A 19958-nucleotide genomic window follows, 5' to 3' on the forward strand; every position below is an offset into this window, starting at 1 on the left:
TTACATCAGGTGCCTATTGGCACAGAGTTCTAAGGTGTCCCCTGTCAAGTCCCCCCCCCCCCCTCCCTTCCCCCAAAATAAACAGCAGATACAGTTAGTTTCATTAATTTTGTAATAGAACACTGTAGGCATAGCTAGGCACACACACACACACACACACACATATATATATATATATATATATATATATATATATATATATTATTATTATTATTTTTTTTTTATTTCTTCTTGCAATGCATTGTGCTTGCATCTGTGAATGTGAGTATATAGTGAGTGCATGTAACTGTCTAAATGAATACAGGCTTGCCACAGGTAAGAAGCTGGGAGGGGAGAATACAATAAAATAAATATATGTATTCTTTTAAAAAAGAAAATGTCTACAGAAGCCCTTATCCTACCATAGAAATGTATACACACACACTGCAAGCACTACACACATTGCTTCCACTATACAAACACACACACTGCATCCTCTAAACACATCACATCCAATGTACACACCTTGCATCCACTACATGCTCACACTCCATCCACTACAAGCACACTCCATCCACTATACACTGCATCCACTATATACACAAAAACACACTGCATCCACTTTACTTATCCTTGGGGGCGGACTTGGGGATGGGCCCTGTTGGTGGACTCAGGGGTGGGCAAGTCTGGGGTGAGGCCTTTGGCCCCAGGCCTTAAGCTGTGTAAGGGGTCCCAACATTTCTGATCACAGCTCTGTATGTCAATTAAGTGGTCTGTCTGAGTGCTATTCCCCTGTCTCTTTAACACTGCAACTGGCGTTTGGTAGATAAAGCAGTGTTTACATTGCAGGGTTTCCGACAGTCATTAGAGGTGCTTCCTCACTATTAGCCAAATTAGAGGAACACTATATAAACATGTATTCCTAACACTTTAGTGCTTGAGTACCTGTTTAGATGGTCCCCGTCAGAATTGAGTTAAAATATATGTTTCTTTCCTTTTCTCCAACGCCGCACTGGTCTCTACGCGGCTGGCCCCGTCTCCATGGCTGAGAGAATAAATATTGATGATCTCAGTCAATCCAATGCTTTGACAAAAAAGCATTGGGAGGCCATTCCTCATGCGTGACAAAGCACTTTGCCAATCAGCAACGCCTCATAGAGATGCATTGAATTAATGCATTTCTATAAGGAGCATTCAATGTCAGATAGTGACTATCTGAGTGGCTGCACCTAGAGGTGTTACTAGACAGCATGTAGTCTTTTTTCTAAACATCAAGTTGTTGTGGTTCTGGTGACTATAGTGTCCCTTTAAACTCGGCTATTCAATGAAATGGCCTCATAGAGACAATTTAATTGGAGCACCACAGCATTTTCTGCGCATTGTTCTGCACATGCTCACTAACCTCTCAATGTTTCTCTAATTAAACATGATGATGACATCAGCCAAGTTAGTTTACATAGGGTTTTTAGTGTTAACAGGATTAAAAACTTAAAAGGGATTATAGTTGTGGCATTAGAGGTATTTACAGTTAGTCAGCTTTGGTTTAGAGTTAAGCTAAGTTTCATGGGGTGTTTAATATTTAAAGGACCACTCTAGTGCCAGGAAAACACTCGTTTTCCTGGCACTAGAGTGCCCTGAGGGTGCCCCCACCCTCAGGGACCCACTCCCGCCGGGCTCTGGGGGGAGGAAGGGGTTAAACTTACCTCTTTCTCCAGCACCGGGCGGGGAGCTTTCCTCCTCCTCTCCTTCTTCCTTGCGACGTCATCGGCTGAATGCGCATGCGCGGCAGGAGCCGCGCTCGCATTCAGCCGGTCGCATAGGAAAGCATTTACAATGCTTTCCTATGGACGCTTGTGTGCTCTCACTCTGATTTTCACAGTGAGAATCACACAAGCGCCTCTAGCGGCTGTCAATGAGACAGCCACTAGAGGTTTTGGAGGCTGGATTAACCCTCAGTATAAACATAGCAGTTTCTCTGAAACTGCTATGTTTATAAAAAAAAAAAGGGTTAATCCTAGAGGGACCTGGCACCCAGACCACCTCATTAAGCTGAAGTGGTCTGGGTGCCTAGAGTGGTCCTTTAAGAGGAGTTAAATTTAGGATTAAAGGGTTACTCCAACCACCATGACCACTGCTTAAGCACTGCAGAATAAATTAGTGCTATATAAATCCAAAAATAATAATTTTCTGTAATTACACCCCCTGCACACGTGACTAAGTCTGGGCTGACTAATGGTAACTCTGTGCAATAATTATGTCTGTTGTCAGAATTAGATTCTTCACCTGAAGGCTGTCTGTGAGCGCACCTGCAAGTATAAGCCCAATCTCCCTCTAGTCAACCAGGAAGTATGTTTGCGAAGGTTGCAATGCTCTGCATTTAACAGATCGCAATGCAAGAGGTGCATTAAAGGTGATATTTTGGTCAATGTGACAACAGATACAATAGGGGGTGGATATTTCACTTTTGGGGCTACAAGAGGCACACGTTTTAGTAAACCATTGACCATAAATCTATGAGTGTTACAAAGTGCCACACCTTAAAGGGACACTCCAGGCACCCAGACCACTTCTGCCCATTGGAGTGGTCTAGGTGCCAACTCCCCCTACTCTTAACCCTGCAAGTGTAATTATTGCAGTTTTTTTATAAACTGCAATAATTACATTGCAGTGTTAACTCCACCTCTAGTGGCTGTCTATTAGACAGCCACTAGAGGGCACTTCCTGATTCATAGCAAAGATCTTCTTTGCTAGAGCGTCGCTGGACGTCCTTACGCTGTGTAAGGACCTCCAGCGTCGCTCAATTCCCCATAGGAAAGCATTGAAAAGCATTGGGGAGACCTAATGCGCGTGCGCGGCATTGCCGTGCATGCGCATTAGGTTTCCTTGGCCGGCGGGCGGGATCAGTCTCGCCCACCGGCTGACGTGATTACTGGGAGGAGCGATGCCGACCCAAAACCACCGCCGAGGGACATCGGCGGGGTCTCAGGTAAGTGACCTGAAGGGGTTTTCACCCCTTCAGCTACCTGGGATGGGAGGTTGGAGGGAGAGGGTACCTGCAGTGCCAGGAAAACGGATTGTTTTCCTGGCACTGGAGTTTTCCTTTAACACCATGTCTCAAAGTGATGATTAGGCTGAACGCTAAGCAGTGAGTGGTACAACCAAAGTTAAAGGAAAATTAATTAATAGACTAATTTGTCTGACAATAGGTGAGGCCATTATTATTATTACTATTACTATTATTTTGGGCATTTCTATAGCGCCAACATATTCCGCAGCGCGTTACATTATTATAAGAGGGGGAAATTTAACAATAAATTGGACAAATTCCAAATGTTACAGGAACAGTACGTTGATGAAGACCCTGCTCAATCAAGCTTACAACCTAGAGGGGCTAATGGTGGAGAAACCCCTAGCACACCTATTAAAAAAGAGAATGCAGCGTTATGTGTGCCATTCAACAAAAGTTCTACAATTAATATCTTTACAGCATATCTAATATGGTGCTGGACATTATGAAGGTAATATTTGTAAAGTTATTCTATTTTCTTATAGTGTAAGAATATATAAATATTCCTAGAGAAAACTGGGTTAATCCATCCATACAAGTGAGGAACAGGAGGGGAAGCTGTATGACGTTCTGGAGTGTGCTTATCTTGTAGACTTTCCCTGGTTCTTATTTGTAGTATTTATGCAATACACATGGAGAGCTAAGATAAGGCCTTTTATACATACAATTACACGTAGATTTGACCCTGCCCTGATTTGTGCCATCTGGCCACGGGATCAAAGCTGTTGCTGATACAATATTTCCTTTTTCCACATATGCAACTCAAATGGTTTCTTTTTCAAGTTCATAGCGGCTTGTTAGTGAAATCAGATTATAGCAGCTAAATGGTGTATTACGTTATAACCAAAAAAGAAAAACCATGTAATACATGAAAAACTCAGAAACTGTTTTCCACACACATAAATTTGCAGTTTAAAATGTTATTTTATATTCGCCTATATTAATTGAAATTTACCGGGTTTATAGAGGGCAGACCATCTACTACATATAATTTTAGGAAAGCATATCAATTAAACTGTTAATAGCTTTCCCTTCACACACTTTGATAACCCACCTTCCTCTCCTGCAACTGTGTCATCAGGACCGGTGCTAGGATTTTTAGTTACACAGGCGAAGATGCATTTTGGTGCCCCCCACCCTCGTTTAAAATAAGGTTCATACAAACACAGAAATAATCATACAGAGACATACAGACACAGACAGAGACATACATGCAGGCATATAGACATACATACAGAGGCATACTGTCATACAGACACATACATACATACATACATACATAGACAGACATACAGAAACATACATACAGAGACATCCAGGCATACAGACACATACACGCATACAGAGACATACCGTCATACAGACACATACATATATACAGGTATACAGAGACATACAGGCATACAGACACATACGTACAAAGACATACAGGCATACAGACACATACATTTGTACATACAGAGACATACAGGCATACGGACACATACATTTGTACATACAGAGACATACAGGTATACAGAAACATACATTTGTACATACAGAGACATACAGGTATACAGAAACATCCAGACACATACATGCATACAGAAACATACATACAAAGACATACAGGCATACAGAGACCTACATACATACATACATACATACAGAGACATACACACATACAGAGACATACACAATTACATACTTACATCAGTTCAATCTTGTCCCCTGGATGCATGCTGTCTGGCTCCTTGGAGTCCTGTCCTGCAGCCCAGCCCCATCACAGGGCGCCAGCCGCGCTGTGTGGTACACAGGGAGCAGGGATATGATGTCATTCATATCCTCGCCCCCTCCAACACATGGCGGCGGGCACCTGGTCGCAGGGGTTGCAGGGCTGTGACCCCTGCGACCGCGGTATGTACGCCAGTGCATGCAGATGCACACACAATTAAAGGACCACTACAGACACCCAGATCACATCAGCTCAATGAAGTGGTCTGTGTGTCAAGTCCCTCTAGTTTTAACCCTGCAGCTGAAAACATAGCAGTTTCAGAGAAACTGCTATGTTTCACCGAGGGTTAATCCAGCCTCTAGTGGATGTCTCACTGACAGCCGCTAGAGGAGCTTCCGCTATTCTAAAACACTGAACGTCCATAGGAAAGCATTGAGTAATGCTTTCCTATGGGCGGTTTGAATGCGTGTGCGGCAAGAGCATTCGGAGCTGAGAGGCGGAGGGATCCCCAGCGCCAAGGGAGTCCGGCGCTAGAGAAAGGTAAGTGCTGAAGACACACACACACTCTCACGAACAGATGCATACACACCAGCTAACAGACACACACATTTACTGACAGACACACTCAGCGACAGACATACATACACACTCACTTACAAAACATACACTCTCACTGACAAACACACACTCACTAACAGACATCAAACAGACTCACTAATACACACACAAACACACTCAGTAAGAGACACACAGTAACACACTTACTGACACTCACTAGCAGACACACTCACTGACACTCACTAGCAGACACACTTACTGACACTCACTAGCAGACACACTCACTGACACTCACTAGCAGACACACTCACTGACACACTAGCAGACACACACTGACACTCACTAGCAGACACACTCTGACACTCACTAGCAGACACACTCACTGACACACTAGCAGACACACTCACTGACACAATAGCAGACACACTAGCAGACACTCACTGACACTCACTAGCAGACACTCACTAGCAAACACACACACTGACACTCACTAGCAGACACACTCACTGACACTCACTAGCAAACACACACACTGACACTCACTAGCAGACACACACACTGACACTCACTAGCAGACACACACACACACTAACACTCACACTAACACATGTTTTTTTTTTTAATTTAATCCCTCAGCCTCCTTACCTTTTTGGAGTGCTGAAGGGATTCCCTGTGGTCCAGTGGTGCTGCTGGGCTCCTGGGCTGGCTGGCTGGCTCCCTCCCTGGCTGGCTAGCTGGCTGGCTGGCTAGCTAGCTGGCTGGCTGGCTGACTTGCTGACTGGCTCCCGGGCGGGCGCGAGGGAGCACTCTCCCATGTGTGCTTCCTCTTCAGCTCCCTCGCGCACCGCGTAGGGATGCCGGTGCCGGAAGATGACGTCATCTTCCGGCTCCGGCATCCCTACGCGGTGCGCGAGGGAGCTGAAGAGGAAGCACACATGGGAGAGTGCTCCCTCTCGCGCCCGCAGAACCGGGCGCTCAGCCACGCTACAACAGGTCGTCGGTTGGAGGGGAGCGCAGTGCGCTTCCCTCCTTCCGGTCAGCCTGATTTTGCGCCCCCAGGACCGGTGCGCCCTAAGGCGGCCGCCTGGGCCGCCTTATGGTAGCGCCGGCCCTGTGTGTCATCCAAAAAATGAAGCCTTTATAGTCCTAGTAACCTACATTTTCCCATACATGAAATACATCCTACCATTACCTCTTGTGCAAATTTACCCCACTCCTTTTAGAATGTAAGCTCATTGAGCAGGGAAGTCAACAACCTCTCTTCTTGTGCATCCAACTTGTCTTGTTACAAATAATTGTTTGTCAGTCCACCTGTTGTGCAGCGCTATGGAATTTGTTGGCACTTTATAAATATAAATAATTATATGCAATCCTTATCCTATAAGAGAAAGCTCAGGGGGAGGGTGGGAATTTAAGGGACATTTCATTTGTGATCATCACCTGCTATATTCTGTGTAAACAAAACAAAGAAATCTACTGAAACATATGTAATAAATTGTGTATTGCATACTGTTGGCTCAATAAAAATGTTTATAATAAATAATATATATTATTTTATTACACTCTTTAAAAAGCAGGCAATGTGTATCTAAATCCTAGTAGAGGCAACTCCGCAACTGCAGAGAGACACTAAACTTAAATGGATCCCCGGATCTCCTCCATCATGAAGAAAGGACGTCTCAATCCATAGGTAAGGATAAATAACCTTTATTCCAAGTGAACATATGGCTGTGTGTCCCAATATATGTAAAGGTTGTTTATCCTTTCATATGCATTGAGGCGTTCATTTTTCACAATGGAGGAGATCCGGCAATCCATTTAAACTTTAGATCATCCAAGAAGTCTGAAAAGCACATACGGTACTTTACCAGCTGCTGATGAATTGCAGGAGGACTTTTTGTAGGTTCTTACTCACTAATAATAACTTTGTGATACCTTTTTGGATTACTAATGAATGTGCTTACTGTCCCAAATTATAAAAAATTAAGAAGAAAAAGATATATGGTGGCAAGGAGATATGAACTCAGGGGCTGATATATGTGATGGCTATGTGTTCTCTTACTTACCCCAAAGCCTACTGAAAATTCACACTTGTCATATTCTCTGCTTTGAACGTTCTATAGGACCTCTCTGTTTCTATAGGGAAATCAGCTGATACCAATGGTTTTCCTGTGTATTGAACTCCATACTTTGGTTTTTGATGTTTCTTGATGTTTCTTCATGAATCCATCCTTCTTTTATGGGACAGTCCAGATTTTAGGGTCCTGTCCCGCTGTGCTAATTTAGTCTCTTGGTGTCCTACTGTCCTTGGGCAGCACAGCGAAAGTGCATCATTAGATGCACTAGTGCTGTGCATTGGCACTAGGGCCCTGCAGAAAGCCCTTCAGCAGCACTCTTTACAAGGTCCTGCAGGTTGGGGTCTGGCCACACAGGCCCCTTCAGTCCTATAACAGGTGGGCTTGTAAACTTTCTGGGCAGCCCTGCCTCTTTTCTGGGGCGTCAACAGTTATGCTAGTCACTTCGCTGGCAATGCCTCTGAGACCTGTCCATCTGTTCTGATCTCATATCTCCCAGTGTTAGCAAGTATGATACTTGCATCTCAGCTGACAACCTCTGTGATTACTACAAAAAAATAAAGCTTTCTGTATTCAGAGAGGATTATGAGTGAAGTGCAGACACATAAGCAGTCTTTTCTAATAACCTGTAAATATCTGGTAAATGACAAGGTATTTGCATCGTGTAGGCCAAAACGTGGAAAAAATAGATGAGATGGAGAATTTTTACAGTTTGTTTGTTTTGGCCTACAATTCACTTGTTATGAGTCCCTAACAGTTCATGGCTTAATGAATAATACTGCTGATATGAGAGGGCTTGCAAGGGGCGCCGAGGGTAATTGCCTTGTGGGCCACCAGCGTATTCAGATTGTTACATGCAGCTGTGGAATAATAGCAGCGGAAGGTGCAATGGGATTTCTGCTGGTACAGTACTGCAGGGCTTTGCTAGCCTAGCACAGTGTGGGTTTGAACCTGGGTTGACATCCCACAACCTTAGTGTTCTCCAGACCTGGACTGGCCAAGTGGGATATTCTCCTGGAGTGCAGAATATGGGGTTGACCAGGTTTTCAGACTATGATGAATATGATGTCCTTCGGAGGTGTTTACATATGACCACAGGGTGAGTATACTGAACATAGTGCTTGTGCCATTCATAACACACGTCAAATGCTAATGGTAGTAGTGGAGTCATAAGAAAATTACTATGTATCTGCATAGATCAATGTGAATGCTCCATAATGATGTGCAGGTCATAGAGATGGAGGTTGCAGGGATATTTGATGCCACACTCCAACTCAAAATTCCATCAGCCTTCATCTGTCAAGTAGACCATTCACACAGAGATCTGCGAGTTTTGTGCGCATCAAAAGCCTATTCCTTTTGTATTGCAGCCTAAACCCAAATGTTCAAGCCCTCCCTTGCCTGCTGACTTACAGTTTGCATCTTCTGTGCCCAATCTAGACCTTAATGCTAGTGTATTTTTATTGTATAGATAAATCTATACATTTGATAGCCTACAAGGTGTATATATGAATGATTTGCAGATTACAATGGGGCTCTGTCATGTTATGCTTGGCTAAATTTGTACTGAACCTCAAGATGTCTGATGCTGGTAGTGACCACCTGTACTCTATTCCACATAACAATTTTCTTATTGTATTTGTATTTGTTATTGTAAGTGCATTTACAATTTTAAATTAATTTTGAATTCCTGATAATTAACACTTTGGTGTATAACTCTGTAAAGATTTGACAGGACCAATGGTTGGAATCCCAAGTCTAGGCATTTTTTTTTGTCAAATGTTTCTATTTTTCAAATTTCAACATCACGAATCATGTGACTGGCGCTGACCAGTCCAGAAAGGGGGCAGGCCTTGCGAATTACAGTCTGGTATAAACGCACGCCAGGTTGCATGCCAATTAAGCAGGTTTCAGTGCCTTCTGCGGGGCCCTGATTCCCTGATTATAGTGCATGCGCATCTAATGACATGCTCACTATGATTTTTTTAGGAAAGTTCCCTGGTGTCTCTAAAAGCACAACACTAGGAAATAAACCAGGGAATGCATAACAGGACCCTAAAATCAGGACTGTCCCACCAAAATCAGTACAAGTGGGAGGCCTCTAAGCCTGCGGGTTTATTCACTAAACTCCAAAATTGCAGCAAATTCAAATCTGAATGGTAATATTGAGTTTAAAAAAAATATAAAAAAATAGCCAATATGGAAGAATTCATCAACTGGACTATAGTTATAGCTTGGCTATTTGTGGCCAAGTTTTACCACCGATTCTAATCCTATACAATTCAGAGTTTAGAATGAATGATGACTGCAGGTCCAATTCACACTTCCCATCAGTAACTCGACATTTCTCTCTGCAGTGCCTGTCCATGTGGCCTGCGTGACACCTCTTGGCCTCTAGATGTCGCTCTCTCACTCTCCTTCCATCCCCGCTCTCCTTTCGGTATCGCTGCTACTCTGGTGGATGACGTCACAGGGCGGCGCCGTCCCACGTTCCTTATCCGGGCCGGGAGAGGTTGAGCCTGGGTTCGGGCGGGTCACTTTCTTTCTTTTTTTTTTTTTTCCTGCCGGATTAAAATAAATGAATACTAATTAAAGCAGAGAGCTCGTTGACCGCAGCCATGAGAGCAGTGACCCTCCGAGGGGTGTGAGAGGTAAAGCCGGGGATTTAGGGCAGTGCCCCGGTAGCCCTCCCTGGGATGATGCGGCGGGGGGGTCCCCGGGATACCGCTCCCACTGGCCGGGGTATGAGAGGCTGCACCGGCCGAGATGGCTAGCGGCGGCTCTGGTTCCGCCCGGTCTTCCCTGCCCTCCGGAGTGGCCCCGGGCGGCTCCCAGCCCCGCAGGAAGTTGCTGACTATCTGCGAGCAGTGCAAGGCCAAGATGCAGCTGGTGGCCGACCTCCTCCTGCTGTCCAGCGAGCCCCGGCCTGTCAACCCGGAGAACAACATGCATCTGGGTGAGGCTTTTGAGAAGTGCAGAGACACAGTCATTGCCCGAACCAAGGGCCTCTCCATCCTCACCCATGATGTCCAGAGCCAGCTCAACATGGGCAAGTTTGCAGAGGTCGGCGAGAGCCTGAGGGAGATGGGCGACCTGGTGGTGTCGTTGATCGAACTGTCCGCCCATGCTGCGTATTTGGCTGCTGTGGAGGTGCCAGGCTCGCAGGCGGCGCTGCCCGGCTTGGTGGACCGCTACAAGGTGACCCGGTGTAGGCATGAGGTGGAGCAGAGCTGTGCCACCCTCAGGACGGTACCTTTGTCGGAACTGACTCCGCAGTTGCTGCTAGAAGTCTCCCAGAACTTGTCGAAGAACCTCAAGATTCTCACAGATTCCAGCGTCTCCGCCAGCGAAAGATCGAGGGACAAGTTTGCCAGAGAGCAATTTAAGTTGGGAGTCAAGTGCATGAGTACCAGTGCCACCGCTCTTTTGGCCTGTGTGAAGGAAGTGAAGACATCCCCTAGTGAGCTCTCTAGGAATCGCTGTGCCCTTTTCAGTGGACCCTTGGTACAGGCTGTCCATGCCTTAGTAGGGTTTGCCACAGAGCCTCAGTTTCTGGGTAAAGCTGCCATCCTGAATTCAGAGGGCAAAGCAGTACAGACTGCCATTCTAGGGGGTGCTATGAGTGTGGTGTCTGCCTGTGTGCTCCTGACCCAATGTCTCAGGGATATAACCCAACACTCTGATAGCAGTAGCAAAATGACAGACTACAAGGACAGATTGAGAAGCTCTGCTTGTGCCGTTTCCGATGGGTGCAATTTGCTGTCTCAGGCACTGAGAGAGAGGTCATCTCCTAGAACTCTACCGCCAGTAAACTCAAATTCTGTGAAATCACCCTAAACAGGGTTGCCCCCTTCACTTTACCAAAGAATGTTGATTTCAAGTTACTCCTTTTAGAGCTTGAGGTGAGCCTGAAATCTGAATTGGGCTCCCAAAGAACTGGAGGTGTACACTTGTCATAATGCCAGAGTGTGTAGGCAGAAATCAAGAGGATTGGTGTGAATCCGTTTTAAATTGAAAGTATAATTGCGCCTGTAATGGCTGTTGGTGAGAGGAGATTTTTATTTTATTTTTTCTAAATTTTGATAGAAATATTAAAACTAGTTTAATTGAATCCATGGGATGCGTTTCAACAATCCCATAGGTATACGATAAAAGCAACCACTCCAAATATATATTCATTGGTATAGATCTAATTTATTTGGAAGTAAAACTTTATTGCGATTTTTAAAATTTGATTAGAAAAAAAAATCCTTGTCTGAACAAGGTTAATGCTGCAAAGCAAACAAATTTGGTCAAGAACACATGATGGTAGCTTAAAAGATTCAACATTTATTTTAGATGAGTATTTGTTTGAAAAACACAAATAAGGTTTGTAGTCCTCTTATGTGTGAGTTTAAATTTTTGTCTGTTCAGATATGTTCAGTGGGATTAATAGGCAAAAACAGACTGGCCTACATTCTTTAGTGTAAAGTCGGGCACTGCATTTTTTTTTTTTTTTAATGTGGTTGTACATGTAAAAGTTTACTTTAACAAGCAATCGTGACACTAATGTTTTGTTTTTAATTATTATTTTTTTTCTTTATAAAACAAATTTGGTCATATACGTTTAAATATCCTTTCTATGTCTAAAGTGTGAGTATTTATGCAGAGGCCATTTTGCCTATAAATTATAAAGAATTGTGCATAATTTAAAATATAGAAGTTGGTCAGAGTCCCTGGCTAAGTTTTAAACAATTGTGTATATTGAAGTATGCACGGTCAGTATATTTGGTAAGATTCCATGATTTCTATGGAAACTTGACAAATATTAACTTATGTTCTATTTAACATGTATCTCAAATAATTGCTCTTCATAATTTTGTGTAAGATCACTCCTACTTCCTAGTTTAGGGGAAAGTCCCATGGGAAAAATGTGTAGTGTTTTATTCATAGACGCTCAGCTACGGTTTGGTGGCTCTGATTAGCGTTTGTGCAGACATTTCTTACCAATGGTTTTTTAATGAAACCTTTGCCTTATGGCTCCACTAATCCATTTTATTTCCAGCAATTCTGTATGATTTTATTTAAGTTTAAATATATCCATTTTCCAACATACTGTTGTGCAGCATCTTCTCATATTAACCCATTCACTGCCAGAGATATAACCGCACATTACAAACTTTGGCACGGAAAAGGTTAAGTCACATTTCATGAAACAAGCTGTCCCAAACACAGCAGTTATAGATTGCATTTCCAGGACCCTAGCAGAATTCCTTGCAACAACATTCATAATTGCAAACCCCCCCCCCCCCTTTTTTTTTTTTTGGTAGGCTTTCTTTGCAGCAACTATTTTTTGTGCCAGTGCAGGGTACAATATTGGTGAACGAATCCCCAGTTTTAGCATATCTGGGCACCCACTGAATGTCATTCTCTCTGGCAGTGTCAAGCTTATTAAAATTTGGTTGCAACCATCTCTCTACTGAAATGTCCCCGTATATTTATTAATATAGTTCTATACCTATTTGGTGCTATCTCACTGTGTTGGTCATAGAGACCAACCTCATTTTATGTGTCCAATTTACATTTCACTTGAATAATCTCATCATGTGAGATCCATTGTCCAGAAAAAAAGCCTCACAGTGGTATGTTACATCAATTAAAATACATAAACTGAAAGAAACATGGGATATTTGAATGTATATGACCTAATTTCTGTTTAATGCCCAGTGTTCGTTTAATTTTTAGCAGGTAACAACAGCTGTTCTTGTTGGCGTTTCTATAATTGTACGTTTGAATGAATATCATTAGGTGAATATTCATATTTTCATTAATGACACAGTCAAATATATTAATATTTAGACCTGCTGAAACAAGGATTTAAATTTTTGTATTGATGCAATTGAGCAAATAAGTCAAAATTAGTTTTTTTTTCTTTCTTTCTTATGGTTTACCGACTTTATCTTTGAAGAGTTTGGAAGGAAAAAAATGTTTTGCAGTGTGATCTGGCACTAAAGTGGCATTAATGGGCCTTTAAAACACGTGCTGGGTGCGGTTTAAAGCCTGTGTCTTCCAGATGTCCCCACCAGAATTTTGCAGTGTGATCTGTAGGAGTAAAAAGGTTACCTCAGTTACTTCATTCTTTTTGATGTTTGTATGGCTTCTACCTGCTGGATGTAGCTCCCTTTTATGAAATCTTGCAATTTGGTGTGTTTGGGAGCCCAGAGAGTGAGGCAAAAGTGATTAATTTCATATGTGCGGACTTACTGTTGGGAGGGTGGGTTACAGTGAGTGATTCTTATACACTATAATAAAATAATTTTGTCATTTTTACACGTTTTGTCTTTCATTTTCTGAAATATTAAGATGTATTGTATGTTTAGTAAAATAATTACATCTTTGACTGGTGTTACTTACTTTTAAAGGTTGTTGGGGGGGTATTTTTTTTTTTTTTTTTTTCTGGTCAGCAGATGGCAATAGGATATCACAATAACTGTAACAGAGTTATACACTAAAGTTTGAATGGTTGAAAGTCAAAGTGAATTTCAAACTTTAGGCCTTCTAATTATACTACATCATATAATGTATATCTAAGAATCCATTTCATCCTCATACTGACTGCATTGATAAAACGTCCTTTATTGTCTCAAACAGAATCTTAATTTTTAATAAAATTTTAAAGGAACACTGGCCGTTCTCCATCTGCATGCTGCCATTTAAGTTACCCTTTTGTTGGGTAAGTTTTTGCTCCTTAGTAAGGGTTTCTTTGCCTAGATTCTCAACACTGTTGTTCCAGGTGGATATTTGCTTTGACCTTAAGTCATCTAATGATGCTTTTACGATCGTTTTTAGTGAGAGGTTCTCCCTCCATCAAGCCTTTTATATCTGGCATGGGGCTGATTCCCCCAGGCTCATCTTGTGTATCCCTCTGTGCTTCGTAGAGGCCTTTCTGGCACAGAAAAATTTGGTTGGTTGACTTTTTATTGTGCTTCCGCTTTGATTTTGCTTTCAGACATTTTGCATATATAATCTTACTGGGAGAGTTTTGCAATGTATAATAGTTGAACGCTAGTTCCCGTATAGCGAAGCTCTAGCTGATGCGTCCATTTTACAAGGCAGCCGGCCTTGCTTCCAAACAAGGTTACTTAAATGACACCACGCAGGTAGAGAAGGCTCTGGGACCTGAAAATGTTCCTTTTAAAAAAAAAAAAAAAATATATATATATATATATATATATATATATAATGAATCCTTGCACTCAGGCTATAATAATAAAGTATACTTGCCAGGTGCTTAACCTGGGACTTTAAATATCCAGTGAAAAGTAGTGATGGTAGCACTCACGGTCTTCAGTTAAACCTCTTCTTTATTCAACAAGAATTAAAACATAATCTAGGATCAACGTTTCAGCCCTCTCTTAGGACTTTCATCAGGATCCTGATGAAAGTACTAAGAGAGGACTGAAACGTTGATCCTAGACCTTGTTTTAATTCTTGTTGAATAAAGAAGATGTTTAACTGAAGACCGTGAGTGCTACCATCACTACTTTTCACTATATATATGTGTGTGTGTGTGTGTGTGTGTATATATATATATATATATGTGTGTGTGTATGTATTAGGCATCGACCGATTATCGGTTTTACCGATTATAATCGGCCGATATTCGGTATTTTCGGCAATATCGGTATCTGCCAATAGGGATACCGATATTGCCGAGAATACCTCCCAGGACCGCCAGGCTCATTACAAGCCCGGCGGTCCTGGGGGGGCGGGCAGCAAGTGTTTACTCACCTCCCAGCAGCTCCTCCAGCTCCCCAGTGTAAATCTCGCGAGACCCGCGGCCAGCTCTGACGGGAGCTGGAGGAGCTGCTGGGAGGTGAGTAAATGCTTGCTGCCCACTCCACCTCCCCTCCCCCAGCTAAGCCAATGCCACTGGACCACCAGGGATTAACATATCCCCCCTCCCTGGCAAGGCAACAAGCAGGGAGGGGGGGGACAACAAAAAATAAATAATAATAATTAAATATATAAAAAAAAAATTAATATAAAAATATATATTTTTTTAATAAAAAAAATGCCCCCTCACACATACACTATTATTATACACATACACACTGTGTATATAATTCAGTGTGTTTGTATTGTGTGTGTATATATAATGCTGTGTGTTTGTATAGTGTGTGTATATAATGCACACTACACACACACTGTATTATATACACACAAACACACACTGCATTATATACACACACACTATACAAACACACTGCATTATATACACACACACTATACAAACACACTGCATTATATACACACACACTATACAAACACACTGCATTATATACACACACACTATACAAACACACTGCATTATATACACACACACTATACAAACACACTGCATTATATACACACACTATACAAACACACACTATACAAACACACTGCATTATATACACACACACTATACAAACACACTGCATAATATACACACACTATACAAACACACTGCATAATATACACACACACACTATACAAACACACTGCATTATATACACACACACACTATACAAACACACTGCATTATATACACACACACACACACTATACAAACACACTGCATTATATACACACACACTATACAAACACACTGCATTATATACACACACACTATACAAACACACTGCATTATATACACAGTGTGTTTGTGTAGTGTGTTTATATAATTCAGTGTGTGTTTGTGTAGTGTTTATATAATGCACACTACACACACACTCTGCATTATATACACACACTCTGCATTATATACACACACTCTGCATTATATAAACACACTACATTCACTATACACACACTTCATTCCTTATATGCACACACTACACAAACACACACTTTGCATTTAGTATATACAGCATTCACTTTACACACTGCATTCACTTTACGCACACTACCCACACACTACACAAACACGCTGCTTTCATTACATACACACTAGACAAATACACCCTGCATCCACTACACATACTAGACAAATACACTGTATCCACTACACAAACACACACTGCATCCACACCACTCACACTACACAAACATACACTGCATCCACTACACACACTGCACAAACACTGCATCCACTACACACACATACACAGCTCCCCTGTCTAAACACACTGCATCCACTACACGTGGCATGTATATTTTGTGCATTTACCTTTAGAAATAGTTTTTTATTTTCCAAAATGGTAAATGTACAGAATATCGGCAAATTATATCGGCTATCGGCCTGAAAGTTCACAGAATATCGGTATTGGCTCTAAAAAATACAATATCGGTCGATCCCTAGTATGTATGATACTGACTCACTTATATGAAGTCAAGGACAGGGTTCTCTGTTAACCTTTCATACTGGAATTCTCAAACTGTAGCAGTCTCCACTGGTGCATCGTAAGACCTGTTAAGGGAACACTCTGGAGTGACTCCAGCCTTTGTAACAATGTATTTTCAATAAAGTCAATAGGGGGGATGTAGTCACTGGATGCCTTCCTACCTTACAGGATCAAACCATTTAAAAAAAATAATAAATAAAAAATTATGGCTTCACCCTGAAAGTATGTCTTGGCGGCCAGTCTAGTCTAAGCATGTCAGCTGATGTTGTTCAGGGTGAAACGGTTTGATCTTGAAGGGTAAGACTTCAGTCTTGATGATATCAGTCAATGCAATGCTTTTCCATTAGAAAAAGCACTGCGGAACACCTCACTGCACCAGTCAGCATCTCCTCATAGAAATGCATTGAATCTGTGCAGCACTGGACTAGGGAGCACCTCTAGTGGCTCTCTGAAAAGGCAGTGTTAACATTGAAAAGCCTGCAGGGACAGGCTATAGACACCAGAGCCACTACATTAAGCTGTAGTTGTTCTGGTGACTATAGTGCTCCTTTAAGAGTTGTATTTTTGTCATTGAAAATAAAGCTTTGATTAAAAAAAACCTGGCTCCTAGCCTTGTCCAAGCCAGTTTAGTAAATGTAGAGTTATTGATTGGCTGAGAGTGTCAGCTGACCGCTCTCAGCCAATCAGAGGCACCCCTGCCCAGGGACGCTCCCCGGTTTAATCCCTTGAAGTAAGAGGGCCTCCTTGCACCACAACTTAATTTAGATAATGTTTTGTAGCCTGGAGTGTCTCTTTAATTTAGAATTTATCTTCTGCTTTGCTAATAGCCTTCTAGAGTCTAGACCATGCATTAGCCTATAGACAATTTACAGAGCAGGAGATAAAAACGCATAAAGTAAGTTAGCATCTGATAAAAAAAATTCCATGCAGGCTGTGAGAGCCGTAGTCAGAGGAGTTGTGGCTAGGGCTGCATAAACACACAAGTGATTTTTTTTAACTCCTAACTGGTAGCAAATTGAGCAGTGAGATTGCAAGGGCCTAATATATACACCAAAGCAGCCTTATTAAAGGACTACTATAGGCACCCAGACCACTTAAGCTTAATTAAGTGGTCTGGGTGCCAGGTCCATCTAGGGCAGTGATGGCGAACCTATGGCACGCCGGGCCCTTTTTGTGGGCACGCGGCCATAGGTTCGCCATTAATGCAGAGTAGGCGCCTGCCTGCCCAAAACGGCAGGCGCCTACTCTGCTTCCGGTTCGGGAGGCAGGGGAGGGATCTTTGAAGCAGCTCCACTGACCTCCCGCGAGCAAGCTGTGTGGAGCGTTGCTGCGCGTTACCATGGCAACGCTCCACACAGCTATGCGCAGGAGGACAGGGGAGCTGCTTCAAAGATCCCTCCCCTGCCTCCCGAACCAGTACTTGCCACCACCGGACCACCAGGGATGAGGGAGTGTCCCCCCTCCTTCATTCATTAAAGGTAAGAAGTGGAGGGGGGGGGGGGGGGGAGAAGACAATGATTTAATATATATATTTTTTAAATGTTTACACCCCAGCAGTACCCCTACCCCCCCACACACACAGCACCCCTACCCCCCACACTCACAGCACCCCTACCCCCCACACTCACAGCACCCCTACCCCCCACACTCACAGCACCCCTACCCCCCACACTCACAGCACCCCTACCCCCCACACTCACAGCACCCCTACCCCCCACACACACAGCACCCCTACCCCCCAGCAGTACCCCTATCCCCCCCACACGCGGTACCCCTCCCCCCCCCCACACGCGGTACCCCTCCCCCCCCCCACACGCGGTACCCCTCCCCCCCCCACACGCGGTACCCCTACCCCCCCCCCACACGCGGTACCCCTACCCCCCCCCCCCCCACACGCGGTACCCCTACCCCCCCCCCCCCACACGCGGTACCCCTACCCCCCCCCACACGCGGTACCCCTACCCCCCCCACACGCGGTACCCCTACCCCCCCCCCACACGCGGTACCCCTACCCCCCCACACGCGGTACCCCTACCCCCCCACACACGCGGTACCCCTCCCCTCCCCTAGACCCCTACCCCCACACACATCACATCTACCCTACACACAGCACCCTTACCACCGCCCAGCACCCTTACTCCCCAGACACAGCACCCCTCTCTCACACACACACATACCGCATACCGCACCCCTCACACACACACCGTACCCCTACCCCCACACACAGCAGCCCTACCCCCACACAGCACCCCCACAACACGCACAGTACCCCTACCTCCCCACACACCACAGCTACTCTACCACCCCACACAGCACAGCACCCGTCATGCACGAACGCACAGCACCCGTCATGCACGCACGCACACACAGCACCCCTACCCCCACACAGCACCCCCACAACACACACAGCACCCTTACCCCCGCCCAGCACAGCACCCCTCACACACACACAGCACCACACACACGGCACCACACACACACACGGCACCCCTCACACACGGCACCCCTCACACACACACAGCACCTTACACAAACACATACAGCAACCCTCTCACACACACAGTACCCCTCGCACACAGCACCTCACACAAACACATACAGCAACCCTCTCACACACACAGTACCCCTCACAAGCAGCACCTCACACAAACACATACACTACACCCCTCAATGCAGTATGTGTGTGTATTCAGCAGTCTGTGTGTGTGCGTGTATTCAGCAGTCTGTGTGTGTGCGTGTATTCAGCAGTCTGTGTGTGTGCGTGTATTCAGCAGTCTGTGTGTGTGCGTGTATTCAGCAGTCTGTGTGTGTGCGTGTATTCAGCAGTCTGTGTGTGTGCGTGTATTCAGCAGTCTGTGTGTGTGCGTGTATTCAGCAGTCTGTGTGTGTGCGTGTATTCAGCAGTCTGTGTGTGTGCGTGTATTCAGCAGTCTGTGTGTGCGTGTGTGCTCAGCAGTCTGTGTGTGCGTGTGTGTGCTCAGCAGTCTGTGTGTGCGTGTGTGTGCTCAGCAGTCTGTGTGTGCGTGTGTGTGCTCAGCAGTCTGTGTGTGCGTGCGTGTACTCAACAGTCTGTGTGTGCGTGCGTGTACTCAGCAGTCTGTGTGTGCGTGCGTGTACTCAGCAGTCTGTGTGTGCGTGCGTGTACTCAGCAGTCTGTGTGTGCGTGCGTGTACTCAGCAGTCTGTGTGTGCGTGCGTGTA

At 44.2% G+C, this 19958-nt stretch overlaps 1 protein-coding gene across 1 annotated transcript; it reads left to right on the forward strand.

Annotated features, from left to right (window-relative positions):
* The first annotated feature begins 9942 nt into the window (after positions 1-9942).
* Positions 9943-11600, forward strand: TLNRD1 (talin rod domain containing 1). The gene has a single exon (XM_063448912.1). The coding sequence runs from the start codon at positions 10160-10162 to the stop codon at positions 11228-11230; it is 1071 nt and encodes a 356-aa protein (XP_063304982.1). The 5' UTR covers positions 9943-10159; the 3' UTR covers positions 11231-11600.
* Positions 11601-19958: the final 8358 nt, after the last annotated feature.

The sequence above is a fragment of the Pelobates fuscus genome, chromosome 3, assembly GCF_036172605.1.
Source record: "Pelobates fuscus isolate aPelFus1 chromosome 3, aPelFus1.pri, whole genome shotgun sequence".
Classification (NCBI taxonomy): Eukaryota; Metazoa; Chordata; class Amphibia; order Anura; family Pelobatidae; genus Pelobates; species Pelobates fuscus.

Coding starts and splice junctions, on each gene's coding strand:
- TLNRD1 (XM_063448912.1), top strand. CDS start 10,160: ATGGCTAGCGGCGGCTCTGGTTCCGCCCGGTCTTCCCTGCCCTCCGGA.